The sequence below is a fragment of the Hippocampus zosterae genome, chromosome 3 (assembly GCF_025434085.1).
Source record: "Hippocampus zosterae strain Florida chromosome 3, ASM2543408v3, whole genome shotgun sequence".
NCBI classification, from domain to species: domain Eukaryota; kingdom Metazoa; phylum Chordata; class Actinopteri; order Syngnathiformes; family Syngnathidae; genus Hippocampus; species Hippocampus zosterae.
The window spans coordinates 16655827-16671173 of NC_067453.1; the positions used below are offsets into that span (position 1 = coordinate 16655827).

Here is a 15347-nt window from a genome sequence, read left to right on the forward strand (position 1 = left end):
GTATTACATTTATTTTCACCTTTAAAAACAGTTCCCAAGTGTCTTAATAATGTGAAGTGTGAATTTCTTCAAGCTTTTTGTAATAGTGGATCTTTTCTAATGCATTGTCAAATTATTCAACATATTCTTTTCATCATCAGAACATAAACAACATTTTAGCTATATATCTGGATAGGAAATTGTTGATCCTATGTGCCCCCAACCACCAGTAGCACTGACATGCTCCTTACAGCATTGAAATTGCCCATCCTTGGCGTACATCATGCTGAGCAGGATGTGTCCTATTATGTCCTCTTTTTAAAGTACAATTAACGAGCCGAGCTGATAGCTACAGTTACTGTGAGGAAGCCCAAGCTGTCTTTCGTTTCTAACTCACGGCCATGTACTTAGTGTAACTGTGTACACAGAGCCCTAAGGCAAGGTAAAATCCACTAGTAGATTGATGGACACATCTACAGGCCCACACGTGCGGGGGCTGGCTGTTCAGCTTTGGCGTTGGGGGCTAGGGGCGATCAATATGTAATTTAACACTGAGCACAGAATGAACAGGACATGCTTTGGTTCACAGGCAAGCACAGAGGCTGCAAATTTAGTGAGTCGCGTGTTTGGTTAAAATGCATTCCTAAATTCATAAATGACTGAATACATGAAGACATTACCGGTATATAAAATCTCAAATGGTTAAATGTTAAATAGGTAGAAAATACGGATAAGAACAAATGTGATGAAGTATAAAAAAGAAACGCAAATAACACATAAATCTATGATATGAGTGCAATACATGCAGAAGAAACAAAAGAAAAATAACAAACAAACTAAAAACATGAAAATGACAAAAACAATACAATAAAATGCTGTATATTAACACAAAATGAAAAACATGAATTCACAAATAGATATCAATACACATTAAATAAACATCAGGACAACAATAAACAAAAACAACTGCAAAACTAAACAAAACAACGTCTATCACAGAATAAAATCAAATTAAGCAAATATGTAACATTATTCAATGGGGTTCTCGTTAAATAAATACATTTTGACGAAATGATGTACATGTTTTTATAGATTGATCTTCTCCAGGCCATTTACGAAATAAATTTTTAAAAATGTAAAAATGGGTTCTATTGTAATGTAATGGGTGCTAATCCTGAAATTTCCATGATGACTTTTTCAAAACCAGTTTTAAACGTCCATTGTAACCTTTAATTAACAAACGCGGATATATGATGACCTCAGTTAAAGACGGAGACATGTAAATATTATTGGACATCGACCAGTTTTACGAGCGTACGTAAAAGTTGAAAGAAAAGTGCCTGGAGCAGGCTAAGAGCTACTCTGAAGCTAACTGAGCCATGACCTTGTAACATCCCAAATCCCAAAACATCCTCCAGCAGGTGTGTGCCTTGTGTGTGAGGGTACATTTCGGTCTTCCACATTGATTATAAAAAAAGGGTTCAGCAAAAGATGAAGTAAAAGTAAGTAAGATAACTTTAAAAAAGTAGCATATACTGTAAGGAGCACTCCGAATAATACAAACAATACGCATAACCGGTACATTTAACAATGCGGTTGTCGTTTGTGTAACTGCAATGCATTGTCGCAGCACAGTAATCACGTTTACATTTGATATTGAGATTTTGAGCGTCATGAAGTGGGGAATATTTAGAAGCATAATAAAAACATGAGGTTTAGGTGTGCGCCATAGTGTGGTATGCTAATTGGACTCTCCTGGCAACTCAAAGTAAGCCTTTTTCCCTCTTGTTTACAAAGACAGCACACGGTGTACATTGAGGCTCGGAAGAAGCCAATTAGTGCGTGCACCATCGGTGTTTCAACAACAAATCACTCGGAACAACATTCCAAGACATCTTCAGCGTGGCTTTACACTACAGTCACTTAATTGACCATGTTCAGTCATGTTTAAAGAAAAAGACAGATGTCTCCTGTCACCGCTGTGTTTGTACATTGGATAATGCAGCAGGCACTTCATTTAGTGATTTTTTTTCTCAAGTTTTTCTGGTAATTTAAAAGAAGAGCGATTGTATTCATTCTGTGGGGAACGGATTAGTTGACTTGTTTCTCAGTTGACTTTACGAAGGCTCTGGCAACACCTCTCTCCCTCCTGGTGATAATTTAAACATCCATCGAATTTACGTGAGCAGACAGTAACACCTTGCGATCGCCAATAACCCAAAAACTCCTCCTGTTGCCACAAATGTAGAAAATCTCTCATCTTTCACGGTTTGGAATCCTCTCGCCTTTGGATGTATTGATCTCAGACAGCGGCTTGAATTGCGCCTGCCCATTTGGCTACGTGATTGTAGACGACAGTGAAGATAAGAGGGTCTGGAGCTTTTCGTGAGGCCCTCCCACCCATCCCCGACTGCTAAAGGCTGCCTGTTTCACAGATCAATCTGCTCATCTCGGTGTTGCATCTCCACAGGGAGAAGAGCGGGGATTTCTCTCTAATACACAAAGAGCCCAAACTCTTTTTTACCCAAGTCAAGAAGATGCAGGCCTGAACACAAATAGAACTACGACACATTAATACTATCTTTATAGAATGAATAGAAGAACAGAACTCAGCTATTTTTATAAAAATGAACATGGGTCAATTTGACCCGCAACACAACAGAAGGGGGTGGTCGATGTATTCAAACTACATCACCACACTACATTCAAGCATCATTCATCATTTAAGGATCATTCGGGCATCATGACATCAATATTCAATGAGGTTATAATTGTATCGTATTGTGACAAAAATGCAATATTGAGATTTGAGATTTGATGCTGCTTTATCGATATGGTATCGTGTCAGACCCCTGTATCATACATCATCATACATCAATATTTGATGATGGTGTATCAATACCATACAGTGACAGACGGACACAGGACATTGCAATATCCGAATTTCATGCTGTTGTACTCAAGCTGTATCATGACAGACGTATTGTGCTGTATTGTGTGGATATGATCGATCAAAATATCTATATTTGATGCTGTTGTATTGTGCTGCATTGTGACAGGCAATGGCGGGATGCATCTGAATGTCAGTATATGATGCTGAATTGTAACACAGATACAGGCCGCTCGTTACATTGCAAAAGCAGTATGGAATGTTTGTGATATTAATGCCCGTGTAACAAGCTGTATCATGTCAGACAATGGTGCGCTGTGTGATTATATACACTATTGATCCTGGTATAGGGCTAGCGTTTTGTGATATATGTATCGATAATAGAGAGTCCCTGCATGTTTATGTTTTACAGTTCTCCTAACATTCAATAAATATATGAAACGTGCAGCATAGACTGTGGTTCTTCTTTTGCACGTGTGAGGTCATTAAAATAAAGAAGGCAACAGTAAAACAAAACTTTTACAAAAATAGACGATATAGTTGTGGCACGGACGATGAACTGCAATAGAAGTTAGGAATGCAATTGATAAAAAGTGGTACCTGGTTGTAGAGTGCACACACATGCAAAGCCGTGTTCCCGGAAGCGTTTTGGGCGCTCATATCTGCTCCGTAAAACAGGAGATGTTCCAGGTGCTGCACGTGGCCATAGCGGCATGACTGAAAGTACAGGAATCAATCAAAGTCTGCTTTATGAAATGGCTGAACAAGAGAGCCAAATTGATTTAATAAGATGTCAAATAGCTTTTTCAACAGATTTCAGCACAATTGATACCAGTTGTAAAAGTGGTGTAGACCATCATAGTTTACGCTTCAGATAATTTGTACTATTGAAAATTTGAGAGATCACTGCAAGCACAAAATTAAATTTGAGGAGATGTTAATTGGAAGTGTCAGTGGAAGAGGCCAAAAAACTGTGAAATTTATTGCTTCAAGAAAGTAAGCCAGCCACCTTATAAAGTATCAAGTGCAACTTTATTGTCAAATGTGCTGTATGTTTAACATACACCATTTATAGAAGCCATGTTTTGTTTGAATTGATTTGATTTATTTATTCCTCTTTGAGTCTGTGGGAATTGAATGTATCTGCTTATTGTGTCAAATATTGTATTTAAAACTTAGGACATCACACCTGAAAAACAGCTCGGGAAATGCCAGTACCAAAGTCAAAGTGAACTGAAATGACCCAGATGCAAGGAAATACAGAGTTGAAAGTAGTTTTGTCATAGGTGATATGGCATGACTCCTTCTTGTGACTGGTTCCAAATCAGACCTTACAGAAGCGGTATTTAAAGACACAAAATCATCTACCTCAATTCGTCTCAGGCATCGTTTAGCAGATGCAATTTTGGGTGCCCGTGGTTCGGAGATCAACTTCCACACCATGAATAATCAGTTTTGGAAGCGTTTCTGCACATGTAAACCATCAGTAAAGAAGCCCATACAGTATAGAATTTGCGAACAGCACTTGCACGTAAGTCACCTGGTGTATCTCCTGCCAGCCGTTCTCGTCTACGCAGCCGACCTGTGCATGGTCGTGCAGCAGCAGCTCGCAGCAATAAGGGTCTCCTCCCACCATAGAGCTGTGGTAGAGGGGAGTTAGCCCTCGACTGTCCTTGTAGTCCGGAGATGCGCCCAAGTCTAACAGCGTCTGAGGGATATGGTTGTGAGGAAGGGGGGGAAAGGGAGGGTGATTTGTTGTGGAAGCTTAAAGCAAGTGTCATGTTCATGTTAAAGCTTCAAAGGTAATGGGGCTGGGCAAGTCTTGTAATAAGAAAAATACTGTATTGTGACTGACAACTGTATGGTGTATGGACAAATCTGGACCCCCACATCATTTTATGTGGCCTGCAAAAGCCAATCAAACATGTCAACTTCCATAATGCCTCCTAAAATCTGTACCAACATTTCAAATTCTCATATGTAATAAATAATAGATAATGTACGCCTTTTCCTGGTCCCAAACGCCTCATTATAGTAATTTAAATAGTTGAAAAACAACATTACACTTGACTTCTTTATATGGTTTCACATGTAGTCATAACAGCCCTCCAAGGGAAACGATAACTACTGTATTTTCCGCACTATAAGGCGCACATAAAACTATATAATTTTCTCAAAAGTCGACAATACGTCTTATAATCCGATGCACCTTATATGCGGATCAATATTTTGATTGTTCTGTAAAGTGCTTTGTTTCAGCTGCAGCGGTTGTGAAAGCTCTATATAAATAAAACTGTATTGTATTACCTTTAGTATAGAGCCATCTAGTGGCTGAATAATGCAACCGCAGCCACTATTGTAGCTTGTCTTCTATGCGCCTTATAATGCGGCGCACCCTATACATGAAAACAGTTTTTAAAATGGCCATTCTCTGAAGGTGCGGCTTATAATACGAAGCGACTTACAGTGCGGAAAATACGGTGCAATGTGGCCAGAAATTAGTTTGACACCCCTGATCTATAAAGTCCATTAATTATATGTACAAAACCTTTTACCTTCTTAGAAGGTACACCAACAGCATTTTTATCCGACTAATAAAAACATAGTAATGATGGAATTAAGGTGTAAGCAGATTCAGGATATTTTGAAGGGTAGGTTTTCTTTTTGTCTGCAGATTGCGATTCATGTATCTATCATTAAATTGCTCAATTGTTTTTAAAGACGTCATCCATTAAAACAACACAAAGCATGTCCATATCCTGTGCACAAAATAACAAAAAGAGAATCAATGGACTACTGTGGTAGGAAAAGAAAGTTTTGGAAATCAATTAAATGAGTCATGCATGTTATTTGAGTCAGTACAGATGGACGTCGTACAAGAGCCGTCAGTAAATGTCACATCATTCAGAGCTTCATACGGAGCAAAATCGCTCAAGCACACTCCAGCGGAGGAAATTGCCCGCTCGCAAACCCCTGTTCTGCCGAATTGGCCCAGTAGGTCTATTGTTGTGGAGAAATGAATGAAAGAGCTGAGTCACCCTTTCTGTTGCCATGACAGTGAGAGTTCATGGTGGGTGATACATTCCAGACCTACCTGGTACAGAAAGACCATATACAATAAATGGATAACTTTACCACTTCCATGCAGTAAAACTGATTCAAACACACTTCAACTGGTTAAAACCCCAAAGATTTTAAGATAAGAGCCGTCATTTGGACAGTTTTATGCTTTGACTTTAGGCCGGGCACTGTAAGCAGCAGTACTTTGGCAAATAGTGAACAGCTTTTCACAAATGAAACGTCACGCTGCTTAATGCCGCTCCCAGCTGAGGTTTACAGTCAAACTAAAAAGAAAACTGAATTATATGTAAATAACCAAACAATGAACTGCTAACATAATGTTAACATATAATGGAAACTGCCCTTGAGATTCTAGGCTTTACCATTGATATTTGCAATTTGGTGGAACAAAACAAGTGGACGGTGTGTGATGTCGGCAAGCTACTTTCCTCTCAAACGTTCAATAAATTGTTTAAAAAAAGTGGATACCTGCTACAGACAGATTAATTCACTCCTCAAAAAAATATAAATAAATAAAAATCTGCGTAAACACTGTGTTGTGTGTGCATGCTTGCGTCACTCACAATGAGTGCGGTGTGGTTCTTGCTGCGCACGGCCTTGTGCAGGGAGGTGATGCCGTCTTTTGTTCTGAAGTCCAGATGAGCGCCGCCGCTCTTCAGCACCTTGATGAGTTCCGCGCATCCCTCCAGCTGCACCGCCAGCGTCAGAGGGCATTCTACACCATGAAGGCACAAGGATGCAAATAAGCAAAACAACAACATATACAACAGTATGTCATTTTATTTCTCAAATGTCAACTAGGAATACATTGACCTATTTTTTGGCTTACTATAAAATATTCTTTAGGGCTCCATAGAAAATAGCATTAGTTCTCAAACTTTTTAAAAGTACAGCGATGCCTTAAGATAAAAATGTATTTTGTTTTGTGACCATGCTTGTTCTTGGACAAGTTGAAGTTGAAAGACATGGATCTCAATTCATCGTATTCAGTTGAAATGGATAGAAATTCCATGAATGTGTTCCTGCTTCCAAAAAAAAAAAAAACCTCCAAAAAGATTGCAATGTGTTTGGGTTTTTTTTTAATCTGAAAAAGAAGACTCGGTAATATTGCACTTTAGAAAAACCTACAGTGATAACATTCCAAAATAGAATGCAAATAATTGGCATTTTGCCACATTTTTTGTTTCATTAGAACGGACATTTTACTGCTCTGACACTGGCCATCAGGGTTTAGTCAAGTCAAGTCAGCTTTTATTGTCAAATATGCTCTATGTGTAACATACAGCACAGATGAAATTACGTTCCTCTCTCAAGCACAGTGCAAACTTGTAGGGCATTGAACACACACAGCAAAAATTTACATTAAAATTAGACACAAATATAAAAATATGTTAAATAAAAATGAATAAACAAATAGCAACAACAGACAACAAGGGCACTTATTACTTATACTTATTGTATATTCATAGTTACTTGTTTTAAGTGCAATAATCAGATGTCAGATGCTGGGGGATGGATACGGATTGTGGCAGGAGGCAGGGATAGACAGGGGCGGGGGGCGGAACATGGAGGGAGTTTAGTCTCCTGACCGCCTGGTGGAATAAACTGTTCTTGAGCCTGGTGGATTTAGCAGAGAGACATCTCAGCCTCCTCCCGACGGCTGCACGTCGAAGTGGGTGGGGTCACCTGTGATCTGGGTGGCTTGGCGGGTCAGACGAGAGATGTAAGTGTTCGCGAGTGGAGGAAGGTCAGGTCTTCAGAGATGTGCACGCCAAGGAACGTGGTGCTACTCACCCTCTCTATCAGTTAGTATATTACAAACAAATGGATATAGATGGAGCTGGTTAAACCTCTCCACGAGGCTGCAGTAATATTCCTCTGTTTATCACAGAAGATAAAAACTACATGCCCGTGAGTATTGTTATAGTACAGAGCCTGTCAACATATGTTGCTCCACTGCTTGTGTTCAAGTATCTGTTGCTTGAAGGGATATAAATCTGATGCCAGTTGTTAGCCTGTCGATGACATTTCCCATGATGTGTTAGCATTAAGCCAGCATACTTTAAGGCAGTGGTTCTCAATTATTTTCTGTCATGCCCCCCAAGGAAGAGGAACCCCCCCCACCCCCACCCGCATGACTATAAATAGTATCATTTGTCTATAAAATTGTTATAAGTACACCTTTGTATAAGACCGCATCCTTATTAATGTATAAGAGAATAAAAAAGAAATATAGACCAACTTACAACAAAGAATAGCTTTACTAAAGCTATTCTTTGTTGTATCACTTGTATTCTTTGGAATTTGACTCAGATTTGTTCTTGGTTTTGCTCCTTGGTGCTTTCTACCGTCTTTGTTACCGATTTGTTGCTTTACTGTTGTATATGTTAGTTGCTCCATGTACAGCACTTTGTATGCAGCGATGGCTGTCTGAAAGTGCTCTATAAATACAGTTGAGTCGAGTAGTAACTGGAACAGAAAAGATTTAAAGGGCATCTGAAATTCAATAATAACATTAAATCCTTAATTTAAAAATAAATATTTTTTGACTGACCATGTCGAACCATACGATACTGAAAAATAAAATTACATAAACTCAATAACTAATAATGCATTCAAACTAATCACCAACATAGATTGATTAAACTAATCACCAACTCAGGAGCACAATATGAAAAAAAAAGCTTTAACCAGCAAAACAAAAATATTTAAAAGAATGGGTGCTTTTTTTTTTAATCAAAGATAATGTCTGGATTAATGGCTACAATAAACACGTTTTGCAATGCACACCTTTTCGAAGCAAGGTTTGAAGCAGGACACAGCAACTCTCGGCTCCTGCTCAATGTGTAGCCGGGACCTGTATTTTAGTTTACTCAGTAGCAGTCACAAAGCGGCATGATTGTTGGCAATATTCTGCACGTTTTCGCTAAAAAAAACTCAAGCAGCTTATCAGCGTGATTGGTGTGCAATGTCTTTAAGTGACGCCTTAATTCATTTGGCTTCATGCTGTCCGCTCCCAAAATATTTAGACACAGTAAGCACGTCGATCTTTCCTCGTCTGCCACCGCAGTCACATTGAAGCCAAGCGCTACATACTCCTCGTCACAGTTCCTCCCTGAGAATGCTCCCTGCGCAAACTCTGCCAATGAGAGCACCACTGCCCTCGAACGTAGTGGAGGTGCAACTGCACGTTATTTTAGGACAGTAAAAAAATAAAAAAGTATATTCCCCGAGGTCAAATGCTACCCCCTTGATGGATCCGTTGAGTATTAAAATCTTGTAGCCAAGCAGACCTGTTTCCAACAAAAATTAGACGGTTTTAATCCTAAAAGTGTATTAAACAATGTAAACCAGGGTAAGAGTAAACACAGAACATATTAAAAACTATATATTAAATGATTCATTAACATATATTGCACATAAATGTTAAATCAAATCTGTACCTAAACGTTTTTTAAAAACTGTTCTTGGAAGATTAAATGAAAATGTATTGACAAAAAAAATGAATATAAAAGAACTGTACTCCGGTGGTAATAGAAATGAAGAACTAAAATAATGCAAAACTGCACCGTGAAGCAAACCTAACAGCAGCAAGACTAAGTGCATGCTGTTGCCGTTCACACAAAGTATTCTCCCTTTCCCGCTTGAAGATTTACAGGTCACCAAGCATGCGAATTTATGTCAGGCATTGACAAACACGTGAAATAAACATGAGGAGATTAGGAAAGAGATCAAGCCATCTTTATTCAAGGTGTCTTTTGCTAAATTTAATGATTGACATGACCATTTAGATGAGGCCTCAGTTTCACAAAGATGCTGAGACACCAGCAAATATGCACATTCAGTATATCTCAACGTATATTTTGTTAATTCTCTAAGTCTTGACATATTTTTAGGTGATCAGGGTTTTGTTTGGTGTCACCAATGTAGCCCCCAAGGACTACATGAGTAGCCCGAGGGCCTGTTCGGAATAAAGCTCAACAGTAATGTGACATTGTGATTTTCTACGAATGATATTGAAGTGATCGTTTGAAAATGTAGACAGTGGTAGAGACTTTAAAATCAAATCAATAAAGTACTGCATATTGATACGTGCTTGTTTCCAAATCATTGTGACAAATCATTTAGATGGTGTGTCTTCACCAAATGAAGAACATTAATTACACTGGAGCACATGTGTCCCAAAATGTATTTTTGAATTTTTGATGCTGATTTTAAAAATGTCTTGCACAATAGGTTTTGGAGATATAAATAAAATGTATTTTTTTCATTTTTAAGTTTGACTTCGAAAATCTTTTGTAATCCAGATTTCACCATGCATTTTAATCAATGGCTGCTTCAGAAAAAGATTTGACATGTTGTTGAAGCAAAATTTTAATTCATAAAATATTTCCATAACTTCAGATTTAAAATGACATTTCTTTTCAAAGATATAGAAATGAAATGCAGTGGCAGGTGTGTATAAAATGATTCAATGTGTTTACATTTGAATGACTTTCATGGTCATGACGGCCCTCTGAGGGAAATGATGTGGCCTGCGATCAAAATGAGTTTCACATCCTGGGCCCTGACCTATGGGTGTATTCAAGAAAAGGAGCAAGTGTACATTACTGACTTTTAATTCCAACTTCCTCACCTCCTGTGTCGGGATCGTGAAAATTGGGGTCCAAGCCTTTTTCCAGAAACCGGGAGACCTTTTCGACGCTCCTCTGCTGCACATACTCCATGAACTTCTTCAGGTTGGCCTAATGGAGGGAGAGACAAGGGAGCGAGGAGGGAGAATGGGTTGTGGTGGGGTGGGTGGAGGGGCAGAAGGAAGAGACAGCTGTGATTGGCCCACGGCAGACTCGTGTTGCTGACGCCGTTTAATAATGCAGCGGCGAGATGAAAGCTTAATTCGCTGCGCTACTCTTTGCCAGCATGTGAAGGCTTTATGTCTCTTCTGTCATCATATCAAACAAATGGAGCGTGCGGCCGTAGATAAGCTTGTGACAAAGACAACGGGAGGCAAAAATGTCTGCTGCGTTAATGTGGGAATAAAGTTTTATTTACGCATCCAATGTTGAAAAATGGGCAGCACTGAATCCTAGTTGTAAGCATGCCTCGGGGGTTTACTGTGGCTTCCTCGGACATTCGAACAAAAAAAACAAAAAAACATGCATGATCCGTTTATGGAGGATTAAATTGGCCAGATGTGATAAAGTGAGATTCTTGTCAATATGTGCCTTGTGATTGGCCGGTGACTACACCCCGCCTCTCGCCTGAAAGTCAGATGGATTAGGCTCCATCTCACCAGGGAACTCTAATGAGGACAAGTGCCACAGAAAATGGATGAATGTGTGCTTGTATTATGTCCACTAAGTAATTTTTAGTAGGAAAAAGTCTTATGACACTTTGGTAGCATTCCAAGAAAGCTATAATATTACAATGTGAGGGGAAAAAAATAATTCCAGGAAAAGTTGCACTAGTTGAGTATCGTAAGCAATTTATTTTTTCTCACGAGAAGTAAGTCACAAAATTATGTTAAAATAAAATTGGAGGGGGGGTTTGTTTTGTTTTGTTTTTTGTTTATGTTTTTTTGTGAAAATGCTGCTTTTTGGTGAGTAATCGGTTCCAACAAGTCTGACTAAAGCCAAACCACACAAAAAACTAAGCAATATGTCCATCCATAAAAAAAAAAAAAATGTGTGAATGCACTTAATTTGTTCCACATACCAAAAATATTAACAAAGAAAATATCTGTAGTTGAACATGCAAAAATCAATGTGAAATAAACCAGTGACAAAGGAAATAGCTCAATTAACATTAGTCATGGTCCTTATTACCATTATTCTACTGCAATAGCAAAGTAAGTAGGCTCACTCAGTTGGTAAGATCTCGGCAGTGCAAAAAGTGCAGCACCCGGCTGACAAAATACAAAGTGAACAAAAATACAGACAGAGGAAGCACCTTGACAGGGCAGGTCCACATAGCAAATAAACCACAAAAGGGCAGATAAGTCAATCATGCAATGCCGCATCATGACACTTTCTAAAGCCTTACAGGAAAATGCTCAAGAAAGTTATCCATATGCACCACCGGCTTTTCCCGGTAAATACATTGTAAAAAAATTGGCAGAACACCAAATCTCATAAAAACTGGTGTATACGAAAACCTATGTTCGTTCCACTGTCCATTTGTGTGTGTGTGTAACCCCGTGACTGATTGGCGACCAGTCCGGTGTGTGTGCAGCCGGCCTCAAATTCAACTGGAACAGACTTCAGCTAATTGACTTGAGGACAAGTGTGAGCAAAAAATGGATGGAAAAGGCATTTCAGTCAGCAAGCATGAAGAGCACACCAACAAATACACGCAAATCCACTCTGTTTTGACATTCATTATAGATGCAAGCTCACAATGGAAGCTTTCCAAATGGCGTTAACGCCAAATGAAACAGGAAGTTTTGATTTTCAAATCAGGATGAACTGTGACATCCCCTTGAGCAAATACTTATTTTATAATCAACTCAACTTTCACAACCAATGCACTCAAGGCTTGCAGCTACACGCCCTAACACTTTCAATGAGTGAGAATCGATAAGGCACTCACCTTGTGTAGCATTGTCTTTTTCGCGCACTTCCTCTCTTTAATTCCACTTCACACAAGCTGCGTTTGTCTTCACGCAGCCCTGCCTGCCTCTATACACCGGTACATCCTCCCCGCATCCCCAACATAACACGTGCCCCGGCCCCCCTCGATGACACGTCGCCACAAGCCGTCAACGACGGCTACACTCACTATCTCCAGGCGAGTGAGGGAAATACGCTGGAGCCGTTTTTCTTTCTTTCCCCTTCTTCCTCCCCCTCCTGCTATCTTCAGATGTTGGCAGGTGCAGTTGTTATGGCGATGGGATACAAAGACCGCTCGCGAGTGGGGAAAGTGCAATTGTGGCGATCTTTGTCAACATAGTGAAGCTGGGTCCACAGGTTTACAACAGTTTTGACATATGACATTTTGGGATGTGGACAGCGCGTAGGTGGCCCTGTGGTTGACTGGTTAATGCGTCAACCTCACAGTGAAGAGGTACCGGGTTCGATTCCAGTTCCGGCCTTCCTGTGTGGAATTTGCATGTTCTCCCCGTGCCTGCGTGGGTTTTCTCCGGGTACTCCGGTTTCCTCCCACATTCCAAAAAACATGCGTGGCAGGCTCATGGAACATTCGAAATTGTCACTTGATGTGAGTGTGAGCGTGGATGGTTGTTCGCCTCTGTGTGCCTTGCGATTGGCTGGCAATCGGTTCAGGGTGTCCCCTGCCTCCGGCCGAAGACTGCTGTGATAGGCTCCAGCACGCAACGCAAGCATTAAATTCAGATTAAAAACAGTAGGAAAGGAACTGAAAATTGAGAAAATAATAAACTAAAAACAAAATATCAACAAAAACAAATACAAAATTTTAAAAATAAACAAAATTAAAAATTGACTTGGTTTCATCAAAATCTTAAGAACGGGCTTCGTAGCCGATAACTATGTTGGATATAACCCGCTACAATTTAAACTCTACATGAATAATATCTGAAAGGCATTCTTTGCACTTGTCTATTATGTTTAGTGAAAGGTGTAAATGTATCGATCATATTTACATGTTCCCCATATTTAAGGGAGTGAGCATCTGTGCCATTATATTTCAGACACTGTTAAGGTGGATGAAGATGATTAATACCAATTCCTTTTTTCTGAGGAAAATGTAATCTCGATTTTAATGAAGGTCTGACAAGAAACACACAGACACACACATGCGTGCGCAATTGTAAAGGGGACTGGTCTCACTAGTGGGAAATCAATGCCTAACACAGGAAGTTGAAAGCAGTAACAGCAGAGCGTTGCATCAATCACGCCGTAAGGGGACGGCGGCCTGGGAGTCAATTGAGCTCATAGAACACGAGCAGGAAATGGACGTGTGCCAGAGCACCAGCCATATATTAAAAAAAAAAATAATAATAATCAATTTCAAAAACTTTTTAAATAAATAAAGGTCGCTGCTTTCATCATTGAACATGCAATAGTGTAGATGGCCTTGTTGCACTGGAGAACAAATCAATGTTTTATTCGCAGCCTTTGGCCATTTTGCTGTTGACTCACTTCAGTGTGCCTTTGGTGTGGAAATAACTTGCTATAGTCACATGCGCTGTGTACCTACACAATTGCAGCGGAACCTGTAAATTCGCCTCAAGAGAGGCAACCGCTGTCATGCATGAAAATGGATCTATGCGTGTGTGTGTGTGTGTGTGTGTGTGTGTGTGTGTGTGTGTGTGTGTGTGTGTGTGTGTGTGAGACAGTTGAGAAAACGGTACGTCAAGGGATAGTGTGTAGAAATGTATTGATTTTCTAATGTTCATTATTTAAAAAAAAACTACCAATAATATCAATAATAAGGGCGGCCCGGTAGTCCAGTGGTTAGCACGTCGGCTTCACAGTGCAGAGGTACCGGGTTCGATACCAGCTCCGGCCTCCCTGTGTGGAGTTTGCATGTTCTCCCTGGGCCTGCGTGGGTTTTCTCCGGGTGCTCCGGTTTCCTCCCACATTCCAAAAATATGCGTGGCAGGCTGATTGAACACTCTAAATTGTCCCTAGGTGTGAGTGTGAGCGTGGATGGTTGTTCGTCTATGTGTGCCCTGCGATTGGCTGGCAACCGATTCAGGGTGTACCCCGCCTACTGCCCGGAGACGGCTGGGATGGGCTCCAGCACCCCCCGCGACCCTAGTGAGGATCAAGCGGTACGGAAGATGAATGAATGAATGAATGAATATCAATAATAAGTAAAAATACACATTATCACATCAATGTAATTTCATAATTGTAGGTAAAGTAATCGCTAATTAAATTACATAGGACGTGCCTCCCTGATAGGAGGCGGCTATGTTTCGCCACCATCTTTCTGTTACGCAGGAGACAAATTTCACACGCAGGAGACACACTCGAAGGAGACAAATTTCGTAAACGTTCCTCAACATCATGACGACAGAATGGGTAACGAATACAATGGCCTCCGTAAACTTGGAATAAAGTCGTTTGCGATTACATTTTCTTGCACCTCTGCTGAACAAATTGGTGGCAGCCTTGCGAAGTATAATCTCTCTGAGGCACGGTCGTGCACATTCTTCATAATGCAACACTACAGAGCTGCTTCATCTTTGGCTTTGACATGATGGTGTCTCTGCTATCACTTGAAAATTGTGAATCTTCACCCAGCCTTGGTCCAGGTTGTGGGCAGATATATTCTTATTTTGTCACGACGGGAAGGTTTGCTCACAGGGAAAAGTGGCAGCTCATTTCCTTGGCTGAGTTGGCAGGTACCCATCTATTTGTATACACACTATTAAAGTCCATTTTACATGACATTCACCCTTTAAAATGTAGAC

At 40.0% G+C, this 15347-nt stretch overlaps 2 protein-coding genes across 16 annotated transcripts in view; one reads left to right on the forward strand and one right to left on the reverse strand.

The window, feature by feature from the left end:
- LOC127597330 (lithostathine-1-alpha-like) overlaps window positions 1–15347 on the forward strand; it is a 172012-nt gene that overhangs the window by 153203 nt on the left and 3462 nt on the right. The window lies entirely within an intron of this gene.
- Window positions 1–15347, reverse strand: part of shank3a (SH3 and multiple ankyrin repeat domains 3a) — a 209004-nt gene that overhangs the window by 75169 nt on the left and 118488 nt on the right. For 14 of the 15 annotated variants that reach the window (XR_007961621.1, XM_052060202.1, XM_052060200.1 and 11 more), the window contains 4 exons: window positions 10587–10695; window positions 6514–6665; window positions 4410–4577; window positions 3470–3586 (listed from right to left, as the gene is read on the reverse strand). Coding sequence is in view for 14 of the 15 variants with exons in the window: in XM_052060202.1 (XP_051916162.1) it covers window positions 3470–3586; window positions 4410–4577; window positions 6514–6665; window positions 10587–10695 (546 nt within the window). In the remaining variant the exon portion in view is untranslated. Of the gene's footprint in view, window positions 1–3469; window positions 3587–4409; window positions 4578–6513; window positions 6666–10586; window positions 10696–12538; window positions 12650–15347 lie in introns of those variants that run through there. The other variant, XM_052060211.1, reaches the window with a different exon arrangement.